At 38.0% G+C, this 21,093-nt stretch overlaps 1 protein-coding gene across 2 annotated transcripts in view; it reads right to left on the bottom strand.

The window, feature by feature from the left end:
• The window catches only part of LOC119787247 (receptor-type tyrosine-protein phosphatase beta-like), a 47,376-nt gene extending 33,325 nt beyond the window's left edge, over nt 1-14,051 (bottom strand). For both annotated transcript variants that reach the window (XM_038290997.1, XM_038290998.1), the window contains exon 1: nt 13,882-14,051. In XM_038290997.1, the coding sequence (XP_038146925.1) occupies nt 13,882-13,933 (52 nt within the window). In that variant the 5' untranslated portion in view covers nt 13,934-14,051. The remainder of the gene's footprint in view (nt 1-13,881) is intronic.
• Nucleotides 14,052-21,093: the final 7,042 nt, after the last annotated feature.

The raw sequence follows: 21,093 nt of genomic DNA, 5'->3' as shown, positions 1-21,093 counted from the left end.
GAGGTTATTAAAGAAATCTTCCATGTCAGAGCAATTATTTGTCTTCTCTGAGGTATACAGATTTGAGTAAAATGAGGTAAATGTGTCCTTAATTTCTTCTGGATCAATAGTTAGGGTGCCATCTTCTCTACGAATTTGTGGGATTTGTTGAGAGGCAGAGTGGCACTTGAGTTGATGTGCTAATAAACACCCAGCCTTGTCACTGTGCTCGTAAACATACCCACGTGATTTTAATAGGAGACGTTCTGTTTTTTCAGCTGATAGTAAATTATAATGTGTTTGGAGGTCCAGCTTCCTCTTATAGAGCTCGGGGGAGGGAGAAACAGAGTATTGGGCATCCACCATAGATATAGCTTTAATAAGCTCCTCTTGCTTATTTCTATTGATCCTCTTCATTTTTGCTGAGTAGGCTATGATCTCACCCCTAATCACTACTTTTAATGTTTCCCACAGGAGAGAAGGAGAGATATCATCTTTTTTGTTGAAATTTATAAAGTCCTCAATCTTTTGGGATATCATTTCACAGAAGTTCTCGTCAGCCAAGAAGTTTCTGTCAAGTTTCCAGGGGGGATGTTGTAATTGATGAAGAGGAAATGTAAGATCAAGCAGTACAGGGGCATGATCTGATTCTACTATAGATGAATATTCAGCTTTTTTGACAGAGGGAAGAAGGTTCTGGTCTATGAAAAAATAGTCTATTCTGCTATAGGAGTGATGTACATTGGAAAAAAAGGAGAAGGACTTACTTTGTGGAAATAGAAAGCGCCATGGGTCAACACCTCCTATCTGATCCATAAAATCTGATAATAGTTTTGCCTTTTTGGAGAGGTTTGCAGTTTTAGAGCTGGAGCGGTCAAGTGTTGGATTCATCACACAGTTTAAGTCTCCGCCAAAAATCATCTGTTTTGAGTTCAGATCTGGGATTAGTGATATAATTTTGACTATAAAAGTCTCATCATCCCAATTTGGGGCATAAATATTTACTAGGACCACCGGCTTGTGATAGAGGAGCCCTGAGACCATTACAAATCGTCCCTGTGGATCAGAGATAACAGCAGTCGCATTAAACTGAATTTTTTTATTGATTAATATAGCTGTTCCGCGAGTTTTGGAGTTAAGATTGGAATGGAACACATTGCCCACCCATCTCTTTTTAAGTCTAACTTGATCTTTTAGTAATAGGTGGGTTTCCTGTAAAAATGCAATATCGCATTCTAAATACTTTAGATGGTTAAATATCCTGGCTCTCTTAACAGGCCCATTCAAACCCCTCACATTCCAACTAACGAATCGTATAGAAGCCAGTTCTGTGTTGATACTATTTACCATGTTTAACTAGAGTTGATATGAGATGGAACAGAAATATGAAATGGAGAGAGAAAAAAGAAGAAAATAAACAAATAAATGAATAAATAAGAGAGAGAAGAGAGAAAAAAACAAACAAAAAAAAAAAACAAAAAACAAAACAATGTACAGTTAAGCTATCTTTATCACTCAAGCTAGTAGAAAAAAGTATATGTTGCAAACATTCAGTGGTGTCCCTTTCCCCAGCCCTCCCCACAAACAAACATGAAACTAAAACTAAGCCTATACTTGTAGCTCTCTCTGAGGCAAGCTGCAGGCTAAACACTAAATAAAAAAACTTCCAGAAGCACATTTTCTCAATACTCTGGAAGGCTCCCAGTCAACAGTAAGCTGGACTCTCTTAACCTCAAAATTGAAACAAACCATGAAGGGGAAAAAAAAAAAAAAAAAAAAAAAAAAAAAAAAGACTGATGGTTAGACATCAGGATAATCAACAAACAAATAGGCACATATATAAGAATATATATAACCTCAAGATTGAAATGTAACGAGAGTGTTTTAATAGAGAGAAAAAGAGAAAAAAAAAAAAAGTCTAGATATAATTCAGCATAATGCTGATAAGTCTAATAGTTACATCACTGAGTGATCAAACCTCGGGTCCATGAGCCGCAGGTTGACATCGCATGTCATGGAGAGTTATTCTGAGTTACCGAACCTCCGATCATAGAACTTCTGAGCTTCCTCAGGTGAGCCGAAGGTGAACACGTCGTCTCCACACGTCACTCGCAGCCGGGCCGGGTAGAGCAGTTGGAATCTGATGTTCTTCTGATACAGGGCCTGCTTGACGCCGTTAAACGCGGCTCTCTTTTTAGCGAGCGTTGCACTGACATCCTGATAAATCCTTATTGTGGCGCCTCGGTATTTGAGCTCATGATTCCTGGCCCAACGCAGCGCAGCTTCTTTCTGTTGGAATCTGGAGAAGCAGACCAGGAACGCTCGAGGGGAAGATCTCTGGCCGGCTCTGGAGGTCGGGGTACGGTGGGCTCTCTCCAGCTCAGGCGGTTTAGAAAAAACATCAGGACCCATAACTTCCATCAAGACGTCCGACATGTACTTTAAGGGATCTTTGCCGTCTTCACTGCCCTCAGGAATATTTAATATGCGGAGGTTAGATCTCCGTGAGCGGTTCTCGAGTTCATCGCACCGGTCCAGCAGCGACTGGGTCTGGCTCTGGAGCATTTTGATGGTAGACTCGGCCGCTGTTACCCGCTCGAAGTTATCACCTGCCACCGACTCAACGGCGGTGAGACGGTTCTGGAATGAGGTCACTGTTGTCTGTAGGGAGTCAAGTGAAGCTTGTAGCGGTCTAATGGCGTCTTGAATAAGAGTAGAAACATCTTCTTTAAGTGATGTTCGCTGTTTAGCGAATTCCGCCGCCAGTTGGTCCATGGCCACCACCGTTGCCGCAGGTTTGTCGGGTGACACAGGGTCCTCTGTTGTTGTTGGAAGGTTGCTAGCTGCAAAGGCTGCTAGCTTGCCCGCCGCACGTGTAGCCGGAGTCTGTAAGTTAGCTGATTTCGCGTTTTTGGACATGTTAGTCACTGAAAAAACAATTAAATCAACTTTAGCATTTAATATTGTGTCAAAGTTCGTGCAGAAAGTTTGTTCCAAGGGAGCATAACAAAGTGGGCTGGGAGCCTTCGCGTGTGCGTCCTCTCCCTACATGTTCCGGAAGCCTGAGGTCTAACTTTAACTTTAATATCTTTAAGTTTGTTTTGAAATCAGTTTGTACATTTTCTCTATCAATGTTTATCTACCACGGTTCATACCCCACCTGGATTTAGTACTGATTTCTCAGACTGCCTGTGTTTTTGGATGTTCAGTTGATGCTGCTATGTCATTGAATGTTCTGGTTTTGTCTTAATCCTGCTCTAAGTATCCTTGTGTTTAGGTCCACCTAACCCTTACCTCCAAACAGTAAGGATGCTTATTTTAGATGTTGCAGCCTTCACTTTAAGCAGAAAATGAAGCACTTTTAGGTTTTTAATGATTAGGTGGATGACCTGTAGCTCAGTTTGACCATAAAATGTCTCAGACTTTTAAGACCTCCTGTTGTGTCCTTTTCATTGACACATGCCCTTTGCACTTTAAAAAAACATGATTTTCATTATTGGATATCATGTCATTCTTATGACATAGAAGCAGCTAGATAAAGTAACACTGTCTGGAGTCAGCACCATGTTTTCTGATCTTGGATCAGAGTAGAAATAAACACTGTAGCACAGTGAATAGTGTCTAATATTTTCACTCTTTCTCTCCTTCCCTCATCTTAAAAGATTTGGAAGCGTATTTCTGCATTACAGACTTCACAAAGAATCTTTCCTTCTCCTTTCCATGAGTTTCTATACATTTTAGTTCTAGGTGATTCATTAGTTTTCATCTAAATGCAGATTTCTAGCTCCATGGTGCTATTCCAAGATTGATTTACATAACATTTCTCTGAGTAATCCAATGTCCCATAGCCCAATTTATAAAGGTGACTCCAAAACAAAACAAAGGGGGATTCTGGCTAAACCTTGTTATGTGAACATGAAGGTCTATCATGCACCTACAGTGGCAAAAGAAATCTGGAATAAAACAGAGCTTTGCTGAACTTTCAAAAGCAAAGAAACCGTCATCTACAAATAGCAGAGTTTAGCCAGAGACAGATGTGCTCTCAGCTAGTAATGTCAGTAGTAGTATAAACTGAATTTTGTTCCATTATTGTTTCAAACAAATAACATTCATCCATCCATCCATTTGCCTTCATGCTTATCTCAAGCGGGGTCGCAAGGGCTTCTGGTGCCTATCTCCAGCTGTCTATGGGCGAGAGGCGGGTTACACCCTGGACAGGTCACCAGCAAACCATCGCAGGGCACAAGCAAATAACATGTTTCATTAATTGAAATTTGGAAGAAAAAAGCATATTACCCGTAAATTCTCTAATATTGGCCCGTATTCCATTAGCGGCCGGGACTCTAACATTGGCCGGTCTCGCTGTCAGAGGAGGTAAATAATGGCCGGTCTCTAATACAGGCCGGGGCTATAAACGTTTTTCCTGGGCATACCTCAACATTATACTTGTGGTAGTAACATACAAGTACCACAGCCCTGCGCTGCTGGACGACAGGCCCTGACTGCTGCCCGTCTGCGCGAGGAAGAGAACAGACACGCAGCAGAACATGAGGAGGAGTGCGAGTGATGAGGAGATTAAAGGGAGAGATGAAGAGGAGGAGGAAACTGAGGAGGAGGATTAAACAGAATTGGAGGATTTTTTTTTTTCTTTTTTACTTCAAACCAAGCGAGACATGGTAACTGTACTTTTTCAATAAATGAACCTAGTGTTTTATAGGTTCAAATAGACACAAAATCTCATTTTTATTCATTCCACTGGTAGTCTGTTTTGCTCAAATAGCAATAGAGGCCTGTCTCTAATTCTGGCCTCTTTCCAATAAAGGCCTGGACCGCGATGCACTTGAGTGAAATAAAGGCCCGGGCCTATATTAGAGGATTTACGGTAGATATAAAACTTCCACAAAAAAAATTAATAAATAATTTGGAGTAACTTACTTTCCTCAGATTTTACTCTGTGCTTTTTGATTGTTTTTATTTCGAAATTGAAATTTTTTAAATTCCAACCAAAACCATCTAGTGGTCGTATTAAACAGCAAATTTATTTTTGACTAAGAATTCTTTTGATGTTTCGTGTCTAGATTTTATCTCGTAAATTTCCATTTACAAAATATGTTGATTGTTTACAACAATTATGGAACAAAATTCAATTCATACAGCAGTAGGCTTGAAGGTATTAGATTCGTAGCTGCACTCTGTCTTCAGCCTTCAATATAACACAGAGGAGATCTTCAAAGAATACAGTTTAGATCATATACGGACTCCCTCCCCCCAACCTGCTGCAAAAACCACCAATTCCGTGAAGCAGAAAACCTCCCATCAACTACCTGGTAATCTACAGATTGTAAGGGGTTATCTATCAGATCTCAGATCAGCAACTCCTAAAGCCATGATTCAGCATTGGTTTAGACCTGCCTCCTTCCAGGTAAGAACAAATGAGTGTTTTTTAATGTTATTCCAAGCCAGCTTGGTCCAAACAAAGAAGGAAACACAAGTTTTCTTCAAGGCTTATCCGTACGAAGGTTCATACAGTTTCAATAGATCAAATTCCTTGGTTTAATCCCTACACACACTAAACATTTGAAAGTCATATAAAAAATCTGAAAAACTGGTAAAAGCAAATATGTATGTTTCAGAAATGTAAGATATTCTTTGCCATTTCTTGCTGGTAATATTCTAATATTGCTAATATGCATGTCATGATTTTCCATCAACTAAGTTATTGCATAACCTCCTATTCACAGGCAACAGCCATAACAATCAATCCGCTAAATTAGAGCTTAGAACATTCTCCATACAAAGCCTGTTTGAGATCACTAATGTCAGGTTCTGCAGAAGTTACATTTTAAAAAAGCTAAATAATTTAAGAGTAACACATACATTTTTGCATAGGTAAGTGCCCAAGTCCCCAGTGAGCTGGTTGTTGCTCCCTCACATGAAGAGCCAGCAAGTGGAAACCTAAGTGCCTCTAAGAATGTAATATTTTTCTGTTCATGGATCTAACCTGAGAAACTTTCTGAATCCTAAAACCAGATTCAAACAGCAGATGTTTCAGGTACAATATTCAGTGTATTTCTTTAAAAAAAAAGTCATGTTATTATAACTTAAACTAAGACAGCTTTAGTGTAATTTGCATACACAGAGTTTATACAAAATGAAATTTTGTTTTGACAGCTTCATGATATTTCCATTTCTTAAAGTGCTGCAGTGATCAAATGTAAACAGTGTGGGAGAAAGAACATGGTGCAAAAAACGCATTGATATTGAAGTTCAGAGCATTAGATGTATATTTAGGAATTATGCAGTATTTTGGTTTGGTGTTCTCAGTGTGATGCATGACATGATTTATAGTTTTCTTTATAGTTTTCTCAACAGTTTAGCTCTGATGGCGGCGGGAAAGAAGCTATTTCAGAATCTGCTGGACCTGCATCGAATATTGTGAAGCCTTTTCCCAGAGGGAAGCAGGGAGAACAGGTCATGATGGGGTTTAGATTTCCTTTTTTAGGTGTAATTTAAATCAGTATTTTTTTGTAAAGGTCCTTCTGGGAAACGTTTTCCCAGATTGCTTAAAACTTGAGGTGATACAGCATATCATATGTGAAATGTACATACTTGTCCGTAATAAATAAATAATGTTAACCCATTAAAAAGTAGAACACCAGGAGTAGAACCATCATTATGCGCCAGACAGGATAAAACAAGGTTACTATGTTGAAGAAGATGGATGACCTGTGTTAATTTAAGTGTACTCCACTTCTTTTTGCCAACACCCATATGAACTCAGGTCTCAAATCTCTCTTTTCAATTAATCTTTGACTGAACTACAAGTTTTTATTGCGCCTCCTGCTTGCATCATGGGACTCTTGCTGAATGTCTGCCTTATTGTTTCTTATGAGACACCTTAATAATGTTTGGTGATTTCTCTTGTATGTATTTCTTTGTAATTCTGACCACTGCAAATCACAAATGTAGGGTGTCTGCATCAGAACATCCCTTTACCTTTACTTCAAAGACATTCAAAGCCTAGACTAATGTATTTTAGGACGCTGACAATACAAGGAAACAGAGGGTCCTTAGGTTCTCTCCTTAATCGTCAATATTTTAAAGCCCTGTTTTAAGTGCCTTGCTCCTATGTGGAAGGGCTCTGAATATTGAAAATAAATCAGTGGGTCAGAAAATTAACCAGCAATGCATGTAAGCCTTGTCTTAAAACGTGTCTGAACCTAAAAATCTGCCAGTAATTTTTACACCAAGAACAATCATTTACTGACGTAATGGTGGTGTGCTTGGAGAGGGAGAGATGCAGGAGAACACCTGCAGGCTTAAAATAACTCCACTCTTTGAAAAAAAAAAAGCCACAACAGGAATACCTATCTGCTCACACTAACACTCAAAGCTAACGGCTTTCCGTTCCTCTGCTGCTTTGTTATTTTCTTTGAATTAACTCCAGTTACTTTCCTTAGCATTTTATAATCCTTGTCAGAGGTGTCAAAAGTATTAATGTTTATTACTCAATTAGAAATATAAATTCTGTTGTTTCAAAACCCTTTAGTAGAAGTTAGAGTATAAACCTAAGCTTTTTACTCAATAAAGTACCATTTTTAAAACTTTTTAAAGTATAAAAGTATAAGTAATGTAGGTAAAAAATTTTATGACGGATGCTTTAAATCTTATACTGGTTAATGCACTACCCTGTTAAAGGAACATTTTTCTACAATTCTGGATGATAACTTCCTTTTACTTAATTTTCTAAGTTTTATAACGGCAAAATAATGGCAACACTGTCAAATCTAGCTTTACATAATCTTGAAAACCTATTTATTTTGAGATGTAGCAAACAACAAGTTCCAGACAAAGAAATAGGCTGGATAAAACAAATTATTGTGATGGTTTTTATTCTTTTTAAATACCAACAGGCCATAACAAAATTGAGCTCAAATAAAATGATCCTTGTTAATAGTCAGGTTTTGTCTGAGGTCAGAGCAGCCTGCAAACACCTATAAATACCTAAATAAACCTTTTAATCTTATTCAACTTCAGAGTTGGCGAGCGCGCAGCAACCCTGGTTTATCTATATTCCTTTGTTAAACACCATACTCTGAGAAAATATTTCCCTCTCAAATATGTTCTTTTTATGCCTTTTTGGCGCTGTTAAATATTTCAGAACATCCAAATATATGTCATTACGAAGTAAAAGCTGAGCAATCAAAAACAAAATTCAAATGATGATTTCAGTTGGAAAAATAAAAGCATGTTTAACCAACATGGCTTGCAATGAAGATGTAATTACGAACCTCATACTGTCCATTAATCAAACTAGTATTTAACTTTGATTCACCTAATGTTTTAGACAGCTGATTGCTGTTTCAGAAATCAGTGAAACAAAGCCTGTCTCACAGGCTGAACGTACAGCCTGTCTACTTCTAAAGTAGATTGGATCTACTTCACAGATCTAAAAAAGAAGTAAATCAATCCCCTGGTTTGAAAAAATGTAAAGACATGAGAAAGGTCTGATATCTGTCACCCTTCACTGAGCTACAGTTTCATTGTCATGGTTCTCCCGTTTTTGGACTCTTAAGATTTTAGTTTTCAGTTATTAGTTATTCTGTTTTGTTGATCTTTGGTTTATTTATTATATTATATTATATTATATATATATATATATATATATATATATATATATATATATATATATATATATATATATATATATATATATATATATATATATATATATATATATATATATATATATATATATATATATATTATATTGAAGCAGTCTTTAGTTACTCCCTGTTGCCCCCTTGTGCTTGTTACCTTTCCCCTTGGCTTCCTTCCACTCAAACCTGCTCCTTATTCAGCTCATTAGTACATCCTTTGTTCTATTACCCTTATATACTCCACCTCTGCAGTCACTCAGTGCTGGTTCCTTGTTTTTGTTTAGTTGTTCCCTTGTCTTTGGCTTCCCATGTGAGCTTTCCCTGATGCTTTCTGTTCTTTCGTTTCTTTGTATTTTATTTTATTTTATTATTTCTTTATCTTGTATTTTTGGATTTTGCCTCAGTTATTCGTTAAATCTACAAGATTCACCTCTCAATCATTAAGAAAATAAAAAAAATCAGCTGGAATCAAAATGCTAAATATAAAAAAAAACATGATAACCTGCTAAGCAAAAGATAACCTTCATCAAATATGCAAATATAAGGAATGTAATAGCCTCTAAAGGAGCAGAGTCATGAAAAGATTCACATTTAACTAAAACTACTGACCTTAACAAGATTGAAACAGTAATAAATAATTTTCACATTTTGATCATAAATATATTAAAAAATCTCTCTTAAAGAGATGCTGATAATTAGCTGATAAAAATGGTAAGACAAGAAATAAAACTATAGAATCTAAAAACAAACTTAAAAAATAAACGAAACACCGATACAATATAAGCTTAGGCATTGAATTAGGCAGCATAACATAAGGTGAACAAGTGGAGGGAAAAAAGCAGCCTCCCCTACATATTTTCTTTTAGTCTAGTAACTTTAAGAAGATTAGTGCCGTGAGATTGAAGCGCTTGGCTGGAACGTAGAGGTGCAAAATTTCGGATAGGTAAGAAGTAAGAAGAAGTGATATATAGTGCCTTGTAGGTGAGCAGCAAGATCTTGGCAACACATCCAGTCAAAAAACTCTTTAAAGCACCTTGGTAAAGATCCACTTCTGCCTCTTGCTCCATCCTGCCTTAAGGTTGAGAGCTATATCATCAGTAATAAAGGAATCACCTTCAAAATCTCTCTCCCCAGCAACAGTTACATTGATGAACTATTTCTTTAACACATACACATTTCACAACATGAGTGGGATTTTCATTCAGCAAATCCACCTTTTATAAAACATGTTGCTCTTTAATTTTGAGAATTCTGTGACTTAGTTATAGTGAATCTGATTAACTAAAACTTACGTTTATTCACATTACAGTGGGAAAAAAAACAGTCTGATCTACCAAATTTAATAGTGCACATTGTTTTTGCACCAACCTTTTCCTTTGGCAGCATCCACAATATTCTGTTAATGGAAAGCAATTAGTAACATTTCTTTAGCACATCTTACCTCCAAAACTATTTCATAAAATATAACTCAGGTGTGAGTTTTTAGGTAATGGATTACCTGCTATTGGACCTGTGAATTACTCAAGGTGTCTGTGGGGGGTCTATTTGATGTACCAGCAATGGCGGTGATAGAGTTTGAATCGGGATCAAAGGTGCGGGAACGCTGCAGTGTTGTGTGATTTTTGTTTTTCACCTGAAATATTCTGTTTCCTTATTGAGCACATTCTGTGCATCTTCTTGAACAACAAGTCACAATTGTCTCTCTTGTGTAAGTACGTAAGATTACATAATGATGGAGAGTTTTTATTGACACAAACCTTTTGACATTAAACCTAATATTCAGTTTTACCTTCTATTTTGAGAAATATAGAATTGATTCCTTCTGGTTTTAATCAACCTAAACTGAACATGATAATATGCAAAAAAATCATATTTTTTAGTATTTACACAATATTATTAAGTTTTCCAAGCACATTTAACAGTAATCTTAAATCAATGTGCTTAAATGTGGTTTGATTTTACAGATTTTTTTGTCTTTTTTTGTCTTAGTCAGATCTACACAATATTATCACATTATCTTTAAGACATGAAACAATGGTTTTATAGCAAATACATGCTTAAAGAGATCCTCCAGATTCTCTTTTCCAGGGGATTTCATTATCATTTTCCAAATTCTTAATGGCTTTCTTAAACTCGGAGCACAGTTTGCAGAGAGGAAGCAAACATGTATCTTGAGTTGCAAAACGTTACTTTGATCCCAAAAAGATTATGTTTTTTAAGTTTTTTTTTTTTCTGAAGATGGAGTATCGAGGTGAATCAAGTCATCAATCATATTCAACAGAAAAATTGCTCGAAAAGTTCAGTAGAGGACCAGGTGACTGATGAAAGCAGTGGATGAGATAACCCCTTACAATCTGAGGGATTTGGAGAATGCATGTTGTACAAATTGAACAATTACTGCCCAGTCAACATGTGCATTAGCCACATTGCAGATTTGTCTGAGTTACATTTAGGCCAAATTGCAATATCTGCCTAATATTACCCTCCTAACACTACTGCCTAATTGCACATATCCTCAGTCTCTCAGAAAGGTAAAAAAAAATCATCATCTGTTTAATCATCTCTAAATCATAGCCAATTCTGACTCTACATACAAAGATGGCAGAGCCCATGAGAAAGATTACTCTGCTGACTATGACTGAACTTTAGCTTCGCTTCTTGATTCACCTGGTGTTTTAACTTCCATTTCTTCAACTTCCTGGACAATTAAAGTACTTTCAGTCAATCACAGCTTTTAGAGAATGTTTTTTTAAACTAATAATCATTTTCTTTCACAAGGTTGATAAAGTTGTAGTGTAAGAACTAGAGGTAATAAGATCCTGATGAGAATATATGCCTAATATTCAGAGGTGGGTAGTTACTAGTTACATTTACTTAAGTAACACTGAAAAAAAATACTTTTAAGGTTATTTTACCTTATTACTTTTACTTGAGTAATATTCTTGTATCGGTATTCCTACTTAAAGTAAAATATCTGACTACTCTGATTTGTGAGTAATTTGAACTATTCCAAGATAAGGTCAAGATACAGTAAAGTATTTTAAAGGATATTATCAGTGGAAGTTATTTACTTATTAGTTCTTTATTTGTGGGTACTTTACCCACTTATGCAAATAGTTTAGTTAAACAAACAAAAATTACTTAAAAAATCTTCAAAGTAAGGCTAACTCAGTTTTAAACATTTGTTTTGTTTGTTTCATGGACATTTTGAAATGTGAAGAAGAGTGAAATACACTATATTGCCAAAAGTATTTGCTCACCCATCCAAATTATTGGAATCAGGTGTTCCAATCACTTCCATGGCCACAGGTGTATAAATTCAAGCACCTAGGCATGCAGACTGTTTTTACAAACATTTGTGAAAGAATGGGTCGCTCTCAGGAGCTCAGTGAATTCCAGCGTGGAACTGTGATAGGATGCCACCTGTGCAACAAATCCAGTCGTGAAATTTCCTCGCTCCTAAATATTCCACAGTCAACTGTCAGCTGTATTAAAAGAAAATGGAAGTGTTTGGGAACGACAGCAACTCAGCCACGAAGTGGTAGGCCACGTAAACTGACGGAGCGGGGTCAGCGGATGCTGACGCGCATAGTGCGAAGAGGTCGCCAACTTTCTGCAGAGTCAATCACTACAGACCTCCAAACTTCATGTGGCCTTCAGATTAGCTCAAGAACAGTGCGCAGAGAGCTTCATGGAAAGGGTTTCCATGGTCGAGCAGCTGCATCCAAGCCATACATCACCAAGTGCAATGCAAAGCGTCGGATGCGGTGGTGTAAAGCACGCCGCCACTGGACTCTAGAGCAGTGGAGACGCGTTCTCTGGAGTGACGAATCGCGCTTCTCCATCTGGCAATCTGATGGACGGGTCTGGGTTTGGCGGTTGCCAGGAGAACGGTACTTGTCTGACTGCATTGTGCCAAGTGTAAAGTTTGGTGGAGGGGGGATTATGGTGTGGGGTTGTTTTTCAGGAGCTGGGCTTGGCCCCTTAGTTCCAGTGAAAGGAACTCTGAATGCTTCAGCATACCAAGACATTTTGGACAATTCCATGCTCCCAACTTTGTGGGAACAGTTTGGAGCTGGCCCCTTCCTCTTCCAACATGACTGTGCACCAGTGCACAAAGCAAGGTCCATAAAGACATGGATGACAGAGTCTGGTGTGGATGAACTTGACTGGCCTGCACAGAGTCCTGACCTCAACCCGATAGAACACCTTTGGGATGAATTAGAGCGGAGACTGAGAGCCAGGCCTTCTCGTCCAACATCAGTGTGCGACCTCACAAATGCGCTTCTGGAAGAATGGTCAAAAATTCCCATAAACACACTCCTAAACCTTGTGGACAGCCTTCCCAGAAGAGTTGAAGCTGTTCTAGCTGCAAAGGGTGGACCGACGTCATATTGAACCCTATGGATTAGGAACGGGATGTCACTTAAGCTCATATGTGAGTCAAGGCAGGTGAGCAAATACTTTTGGCAATATAGTGTATTTTTGCTGAGAAATTATTTGTATTTGCATTAATACATATTTAATATTTCATTATTGTATTTTTATTGCTGCAATATTATAGGGTTTGTAAAATACTAAGAAATATAGCTTTTTAAAATGGTAAGGGTTGTTGTTTACTAAAAAAGAAAAATCTATTTAAACACATCATTGCTCATTACTGCTTTTGTTCAATGGCCTACAGTATAGATCAGGGGTGGCAAACTGGTTCCAGAAAGAGCCGTGTGGCTGCAGGTTTTCTTTCCAACCAAGCAATGGCACACCAGACTCCATTCATCTCATCAAGTGAGTCCAATCTGAACATGATGACTTGATGAGATGAATGGAGTCTGGTGTGCCATTGCTTGGTTGGAAAGAAAACCTGCAGCCACACGGCTCTTTCTGGAACCAGTTTGCCACCCCTGGTATAGATGTTCCACAGTCCTTGGACTCAGGTCTAAGTTAAGACATAAGCCTGGTCTGCTGGGCTTAATTTAGGCCACAGCAACCAGCACATAAATAAATAAAGATAGTCCCATCTATTCTTTCCTGAAAATCCTACTTTAAAAGACCCACATAGCAACAACATGCTGGATTTTTCACATCAACAAAACTTTAAACCAGATCACATGAGGATTTGAACCAAGCTGTTTTCAGCTTCTTAATGGAGTCTGAACAATAAAGAAAATGAATCGCTGAGCAGGGATGTGAGGTGTCCCAGTTGGGAGAAGAACCAGCAGCAGAAGCATCTCATTGTACTTACAGACACAGCTAGATCCCAGCAGCAGAAGCAGAAGCAGAACAAGGGCCTTCATGTTTCTCTGCTGCTCCTCTTTGTGTCCTGTGGCCTCTGATGAGCAGGGCTGCAGAGCTGGGAGGAAGTGCGTCTTTGTGGGAGGAAAAAGTCAGCCAGCAGCACTTCCTCCCATTCATCTGAGGTTCAGGATCCTCAGAGCTGCTGGAAACACCAAAAATGAGGAAATTCCTTAGGATGTTCAGTTATTCTAGTAAACCTGAGCAGGAAAACTCAGGAGGACACCCTAGAGGTCCATCCGCAGTCCGGTTCTGCTACATAGTATTGAAGCGGACTGATCTGGTTATGGTTTTAAAACCAATTCTGCTTGGATTCTGCTTACAGTTTGGGTCTCTGATCCAAATTTACAAGACAAGTTGTTTTAAAAAAAAACAACCCAACAACAATGAACTATATGAATCAGTGGCCCAAAAGACCAATAGAAAACAGAACCACTTCCATCTTGAGTTTAAAGACCCAGCAATTTAAGAACATCTCTGATTTTCAGGCAGTGTTTTAAACAAAGGGGGGCTGCACAGTATTAGCACAGATTACAGCAACAGGGTTCTGGGTTCAAAGCCTGGGTATTTCTGCATGGAGTTTTTATGCTTACTAAGTGCATGCATTGATTCTTTCTAGTTTTTCCAGTTTCCTCCCACTGACCAAATTGATGAATGCCCGTTCCCCCCTTAGATATGAGTGTATGTGCATTGTTGTTTGCCCTGTCCCTTCTTTTTTTCCACCCCCCAACCCCAAACCCTGCATAACCCATTGGCATCTGAGGAGAACCACCAGCACCCTGTGAGTAACCCTGCAAGGAAAGGCTGGTATAGACAAAAGACAGATGAATGTTTCTAGAGCTAAAGAGAATAGAAGCCAAGTCCTACTTCCCTTTGTTTCTGGTTCTGGCATTGCAGAGTAAAGCTCACTGTGTTTGCAATGTTCATAAACACATGGACATAATTGTTGGTACCCCGCGTTTAAAGGGGTCATATAATGCATAGCCAAGTTTACATTGTCATAGATAGATGAATAACAATAGTTATGTGGGATGCCATTGACACCCCCTTTCTCTGCAAATCTTACAATTTTAAACTTCCACCATAAAACGGGCAAATTCAAACGAAGCACCGAAGTGACAAGTGTTCAATTTGGGGATGTTGCCTTATTTTGTTCTGGCCTGTACTTTTGTCACGCCTCGAAATTTACATACAGACCAGCCCACTGATTCACTGACCCAAGGGAGGGGGCTTGCACTTTAGTTTTATTTTGAAATTCCCCCCGGATATTTTTTTAGGTATACAAAGTAGGAAAAAAGGGGACGTCTGGTCACCTTTCCATATCAACAATTTTGTTGTTTCAGCGAGTGAGTGCCTATTTGCTGTGATGCTGCTTTGCTCAGCAGCTTCGTTCGTTGTAAACCAATCAATCAGCGCACAGCTGGTCTAAATATTCATGAGCATACCATAAAAGGAAGATAACCTGTTGTTTTATTCTAGGGCGTTTAACGAGGCTTGCATTAGGGCTCATAGAACAGCAAATATGCCATTTTCTGCCCAACTAATGTTACACAACCTATTCAGAGACGTTAAAGACCAGCACCAAATACACTATATAATAATTCTATGACCCCTTAAATCAAGAAAATCCTAAAAAATGAACTCATGAAACAAGCCTAGAGAAAAATGATGGTAAAAAAACAAACAAACACGGAAAATAATGAGACCAAAGGGACCTTTTAAATCTAAGTGTGTACACTAATAAGCATCACATGTGTCTACAATCTTTTAATCAGTCAGTGGGCCTGTATGTAGGACTAAAGGTAGTCACTCTGCTGTTTAGTGACTGGATGTTTACCACACTCAACATTGACCAGAGAAGGTAAAGTAAATGGTTGTCTCAGGAGATAAATATATATATATATATATATATATATATATATATATATATATATATATATATATATATATATATATATATATATATATATATATATATATATATATATATATATATATATATATATATATATATATATATATATACTGTATATATACTGTATAGAAAAGCATGTTAAGGCTAAAGGGTATAAGACCATCTCGTAGCAGTTTTATGTCCCTGTGACTCAGGTTTCACATATATTTCAAAAATGTAAGATCTATGGGACTGTTGCTAACCTTTATGAACAAGGACACAGGAGGAAAACTGAGACAAATAATAATTGTCTCAAAGCGACACATAATAAGAATGTTAATAAGAGACCCAGAAAAAAAACAACATATAAAGAGATTGTCATTTAATTAAAAGTTTAAGGAACATCAGTGTCAGATCTAACCATCAGTCATTGTTTGAACTAAAGTGGACTTAATGTGAGAGGGGGGACACAACTGTTGAAAATAAATCATAAAAAAGCCAAACTGGAATTTGCCAAAGTAGATAGTGACAAACCACATTGCTTCAGGAAGAATGTCCTATAGACAGATGAGACAAAAGTGTAACTTTTTGCAAAGGAAGATCAGTTCTATGTTCACAGATGGAAAAATGAAGCATATAAAGAAAATAACGTTGTCCCGACTATGAAACATGGAAGAGGCTCTGTTATGCTTTGGGGCTGCTTTGCTTCATCTGGCACAGGATGTCTTGTCTCTGCAGTGTTCAGCATAATTAAATCTCAAGATGATTGAGGGATCCTAGAGAGAAATGTGCTGCCAAGTGTAAGGGTCAAACTATAGCAGGAAACGTTTGAGTTATATTACTGCAATTTTTAAAGCCTTTGGAAAATGGGACATTGAGAAAAAAAACTTTACACATACATGGACACATGTCTGACTGTTAAAAACCCAATAGTGAATTCATCACTTGAAGTAATCTTTTTTTCACAGAGCTCCTTTTAAGTAGTATTGTGAAAATATGATGTTTAACTGTTGTGAGAAGCTGTTTATTGTTACAATGCAATATAAGACTCTCCATACTTCAGATGGTTCTCCGACTTCCCACAGATTAATTGTTCTGTAGACAGCAGGTTCTGCTCCCTACCGGACAGTCCCAATCCAGACCTGTTCTCATCTGTCCATCCACTATTGTAGAATTTTCTTTTAACTGTTGTCAGAGCAAGAGCTTTTCAACATTTAAATATCTCCTCCATCACCTTGACACAACTAACATACACTGGCTTCTGGCCTACTGGTTTTACTGATCTCAGGTGATGTGTTTGGCTTGATCTTGCTGGGATTCTTTCTTACTGGGGTGCTCTAAGGCAACAGCTTACATACCAACTGGATTTTGGTTCTTTAGTTATTTTCTGTGGTGTTACACTGTATTACTCCTGGACTTACAAAAGTGCTGAAAAGCAGCGTGTTCATATCCACATCCTCTTCTCCCTCCTGCTCTTATCTTTAGGCCGGCACTCGTTCAGGGAGACAGTAAATCACACCTCCTCGTCCCTCCCACATCCTGCCCTGGTTAGGAGGAACATCTCGTCCTCCACCCTGAACATCCTGCATGCAGGAGCTGAAAGTTGCACAGCCTCTCAGAGTTGAAAGGAAATTGGTCTGGTTGGGTTCTGATAATATATGAAATTATGAAAGTAACTTAGAGAGATACAGGAGTTGAATACCAGCTATTTTAACTGAAACCAGCAAAAACACTTTAATGCATTTCTCTGCCAGAACATACAGAATGTTTTTTTTCTGGCTGTTACTCTTTAGTTGTAGTGATCAGATCCAAACAGAACATGTAAAACACTGAAAATTATGTTTATCAAAGAGATTTATAAATGTGACTCAAAAGTCTTAAAATGTTCATGAGTCACAGTGAAGGGAACCATTACCGGCGACACATAAAATCCTCTTCCTGTTTGAAAGTCGGCTCTGGTTTCCTGACTACAGTAAAAAACTTTTCATTCTAAGGTGAAACATCAGTTTAAAAAAGATCAGAGATACTGTTAGGTTATGTTTAATGCATGGTTATTGTGTTTTCTGTTTAAATCAGGTAGAGTTTTTGTAGAAGATAATCAGATTTATACAGATTTTTAAGACTTCCATGCCCATTTTGGTTGTCAAGTATGGAAGACCCTTTCAGAAATAATTAAACAAGTTAAATAAATATAAATAAATACAAAATTAAATAAAAAAGAATAAAGTAAATAAATAATTGTAGGAAAAAAATACAATAACATAAATGAGATTTCAAGGTGGTTCAGTTTGTAGCACTGTTCCCTTGCAGCATTTAGATCCTGGGTTCAATTCCTAGCCTAGGGTCTTTCTGCATGGAGTTTGCACGTTCTCCTCATGCATGTGTTGGTTCTCTCCAGGTACTGTGGCTTCCTCCCACAGTCTTATATAATGGGTGTTTGGTTAATTGGCATCTCTAAATTGCTCCAAGGTGTGAGTATGTGTGTGGGCTTGGTTGTTTTTCTCTGTTTCGCCTCGTGATAGACTGGTGACCTGTCCAGGGTGTACCCCTCTGTTTGTCCATAGACTGCTGGAGATAAGAACCAGCTCCACCATGACCCTAACAGATAAGTGGAAAAAAAACGGATGAATAAATACATAAATGCAGATATCTCCTTTAACTAGCTTCTTAAAGACCCTATCACACCTCGACGATTTAGCCAGTGTATGACTGACATCCCAGAATCTTCTAAAACGCTGGCATACTGTATGCTGAACTTTTTGTATTTTGGACGAATGCATAGAGTATTCATAACGAGTTCAGAACTTCTGTCCAACGACAGCCTAACTTATGCATAACGCACGGCAGGGTAATGCCTATGAAATGTCACAAGCCAGTGTCAGGAGGGAGCAAACATTGCACTGGAGGTGCCTGGTCTGCCTGCATAAAAATATTTCTTTGATCGCGGTATTAACCTAGCTGCTGTTTAACGAACGTCAAAATTTTTTTATTAATAGATAAAAAGAAAAGAGAAAAAAAAGAGAAAAAAAATGTATTACTTTTTTTAAAATGAGAATGGATGCTGATCTTTAAACCAATCAAAGTCATAACAATTTTCATCATAGAGTTTGACATTTCTCTGAATAATAAATAAATAAATAATTTTTAAAAAACACGGGGAAATACCAGGGACATGACCTCTGTGTTTTCAATGCTGGCTACTGGCCTGCTTGCTACAAGTTGTTTTGAAATGGGATGTTTACTGAGCTTTCTCTTTTGTATCTCTGCTTCCTTTTTACATAGACAACTTGCTCTATTTCCCATCTCATATCTTTGATCTGTAAAATGTAGAGCTCCTTCAGCTTAACAAAAGTTTGTCTAATCTATATCTGTTTCTATCTTTTGAAGATGGAATTATTCTTTTTTTTTGTTCTACTCCTGAATTTGCACATTTTTTGCTTGTTTCACTGGAAAGGATAGAGTGATTTCTCCTCTTGTCACTGCTTTCCTCCAAACCAAAGATTTGCTGGTGATACCTTCACACTATAATTTATTTCCAGATATTCCCGTTTACATTTTTGTATTTGCTTTACTTCTTTTTCATCTGTCAGGATGGCAGTTTTAATGTCATAGATTAAAAAATAAGATTATTCTTCCATTTATACAGTCACTGTATTTGTTATTTATAGTTACTGTCTGTTAACCACATTCCACGATTCCAAGCTTTTCAGTTCAGTTCAGTTTATCATATGGAGCCAATTCATAACACATTTAATCTTAAGGCACTTTACAGAGAAAATTCACTCAGATCACAAAGATTGAGAAAACATTTCTAAGGAAAACCATTTATTGGAATAGAAGAAGGGCCCATCTCACTGTGAACCTGGAAGGATTAAATTGCTATAAAATTTTGATGAATAGATTACTCTTTTTTTTTTTCTATAAATGATGAGTAATATGACATATTTTCCAAAAAGAATTTCCTTGAATGACAACATATTATTTACCCTATATAAGTAGGACTCAAATCTCTGAAACCCTTAGCTGAGCCTGTCCTCTGTAGGTCATTGTTTCCAATGAGTCAACCGTAGTTCATGTTTAGGTGTATGGATCTGTCCAAGGCTTCTTATTCCAGTCATTCTCCACTGAACCAGAGAAATCATATATGAAGCAATGAGATTCCTCTGTCCATGTCTCTGTTTCCAAGTTAAAGTTAGGTTTGTCCTGTGTTTGCAGTCTATTGCATGTCATTTAGCATGTTGGTTCAGTCTCCACCCGCTCATCCAGACAGTTCAGACATCCATCCGTCCACACATGGGTTAGAGGTCAAGGTCTGGGCATCGGTCCAAGGTCTTCTCGCCCTGATTGGAGAGGAAAGAGGAGTTTCCTGAAATCAGAAAGCCATGAAAGATAAAGAGGAAGAGCCTAAACCCATCAACGTCTGTTTGTTGTTACCTTTGTCTGGGTTTACAAAAGGTTGGCTCTGTAGGCTGTACTAAAGGGTCCTGAGCATGCTTAGATAGATTCTGGCGGCTCTTGATAGGACTATTCCTCACCTTAAAGCTGCCAAGGAAGAGTCTGAACTCATCTTCTTTTACAATACAGTTCTCTGAGTTCCCTCCTCTGATTCTGATGAGTCCCAAACATCTTGTTGAATTCTGATGCTTTTAATGGTGCTTATTGATCTGAATGGGACCAGACTCTTCTTTTAGGTTTTGGCAAAGTTTCATAGTCCTGATGAACTCTGATGGTCCTAATGGCTTCTAATGGTTTATCCTACTGGACCTGTTTGGTCGCGATGCTATAGATAGTTCTAAAGACCTAGGATGGCTTTCAGGACTGTGGGGGTTTCTGTTGGGTTCTGATGGTTCCTGTTGAACTCATCATCCTGGTAGAATCTTTTAGTCCTAATGGATCCTGGAAGTGCTGATAGGTCCTGTGTGCTAAACCAGGGGTCTCTAACCCTCGCCCTCACGAACTACTGTGCTGCAGGTTTCTAGATGCATCCCTACTCCAAAACAGCTTGATTAAATTAATGGCTAGTTAGCAGAACTTTGCCAAACCTGATGGCTTGATAAAGAGGTACTCTAGTCATTTGTCCTAAAGATTCCTGATTGCTTTGGTGGATCTTGATTGTCATTGGCAACTGTCACTGGTATCTGCTGTGCTGCCCCCTGCTTGCCACCTACCGGAATTGCCTAAGGAGTTCTAGGTAACCTCCTGTTAATAATAAAGCAAATGTGTCCAAATTTGATCCCAGATGTTCAAAGTTACACACCATTAAGAATA

Source organism: Cyprinodon tularosa, unplaced genomic scaffold (assembly GCF_016077235.1).
Source record: "Cyprinodon tularosa strain WSP-4 unplaced genomic scaffold, ASM1607723v1 ctg290, whole genome shotgun sequence".
Lineage (NCBI taxonomy): Eukaryota > Metazoa > Chordata > Actinopteri > Cyprinodontiformes > Cyprinodontidae > Cyprinodon > Cyprinodon tularosa.
The sequence above is the reverse complement of the archived record's forward strand: the minus strand, read 5'-3'. Positions and strand labels throughout refer to the sequence as shown.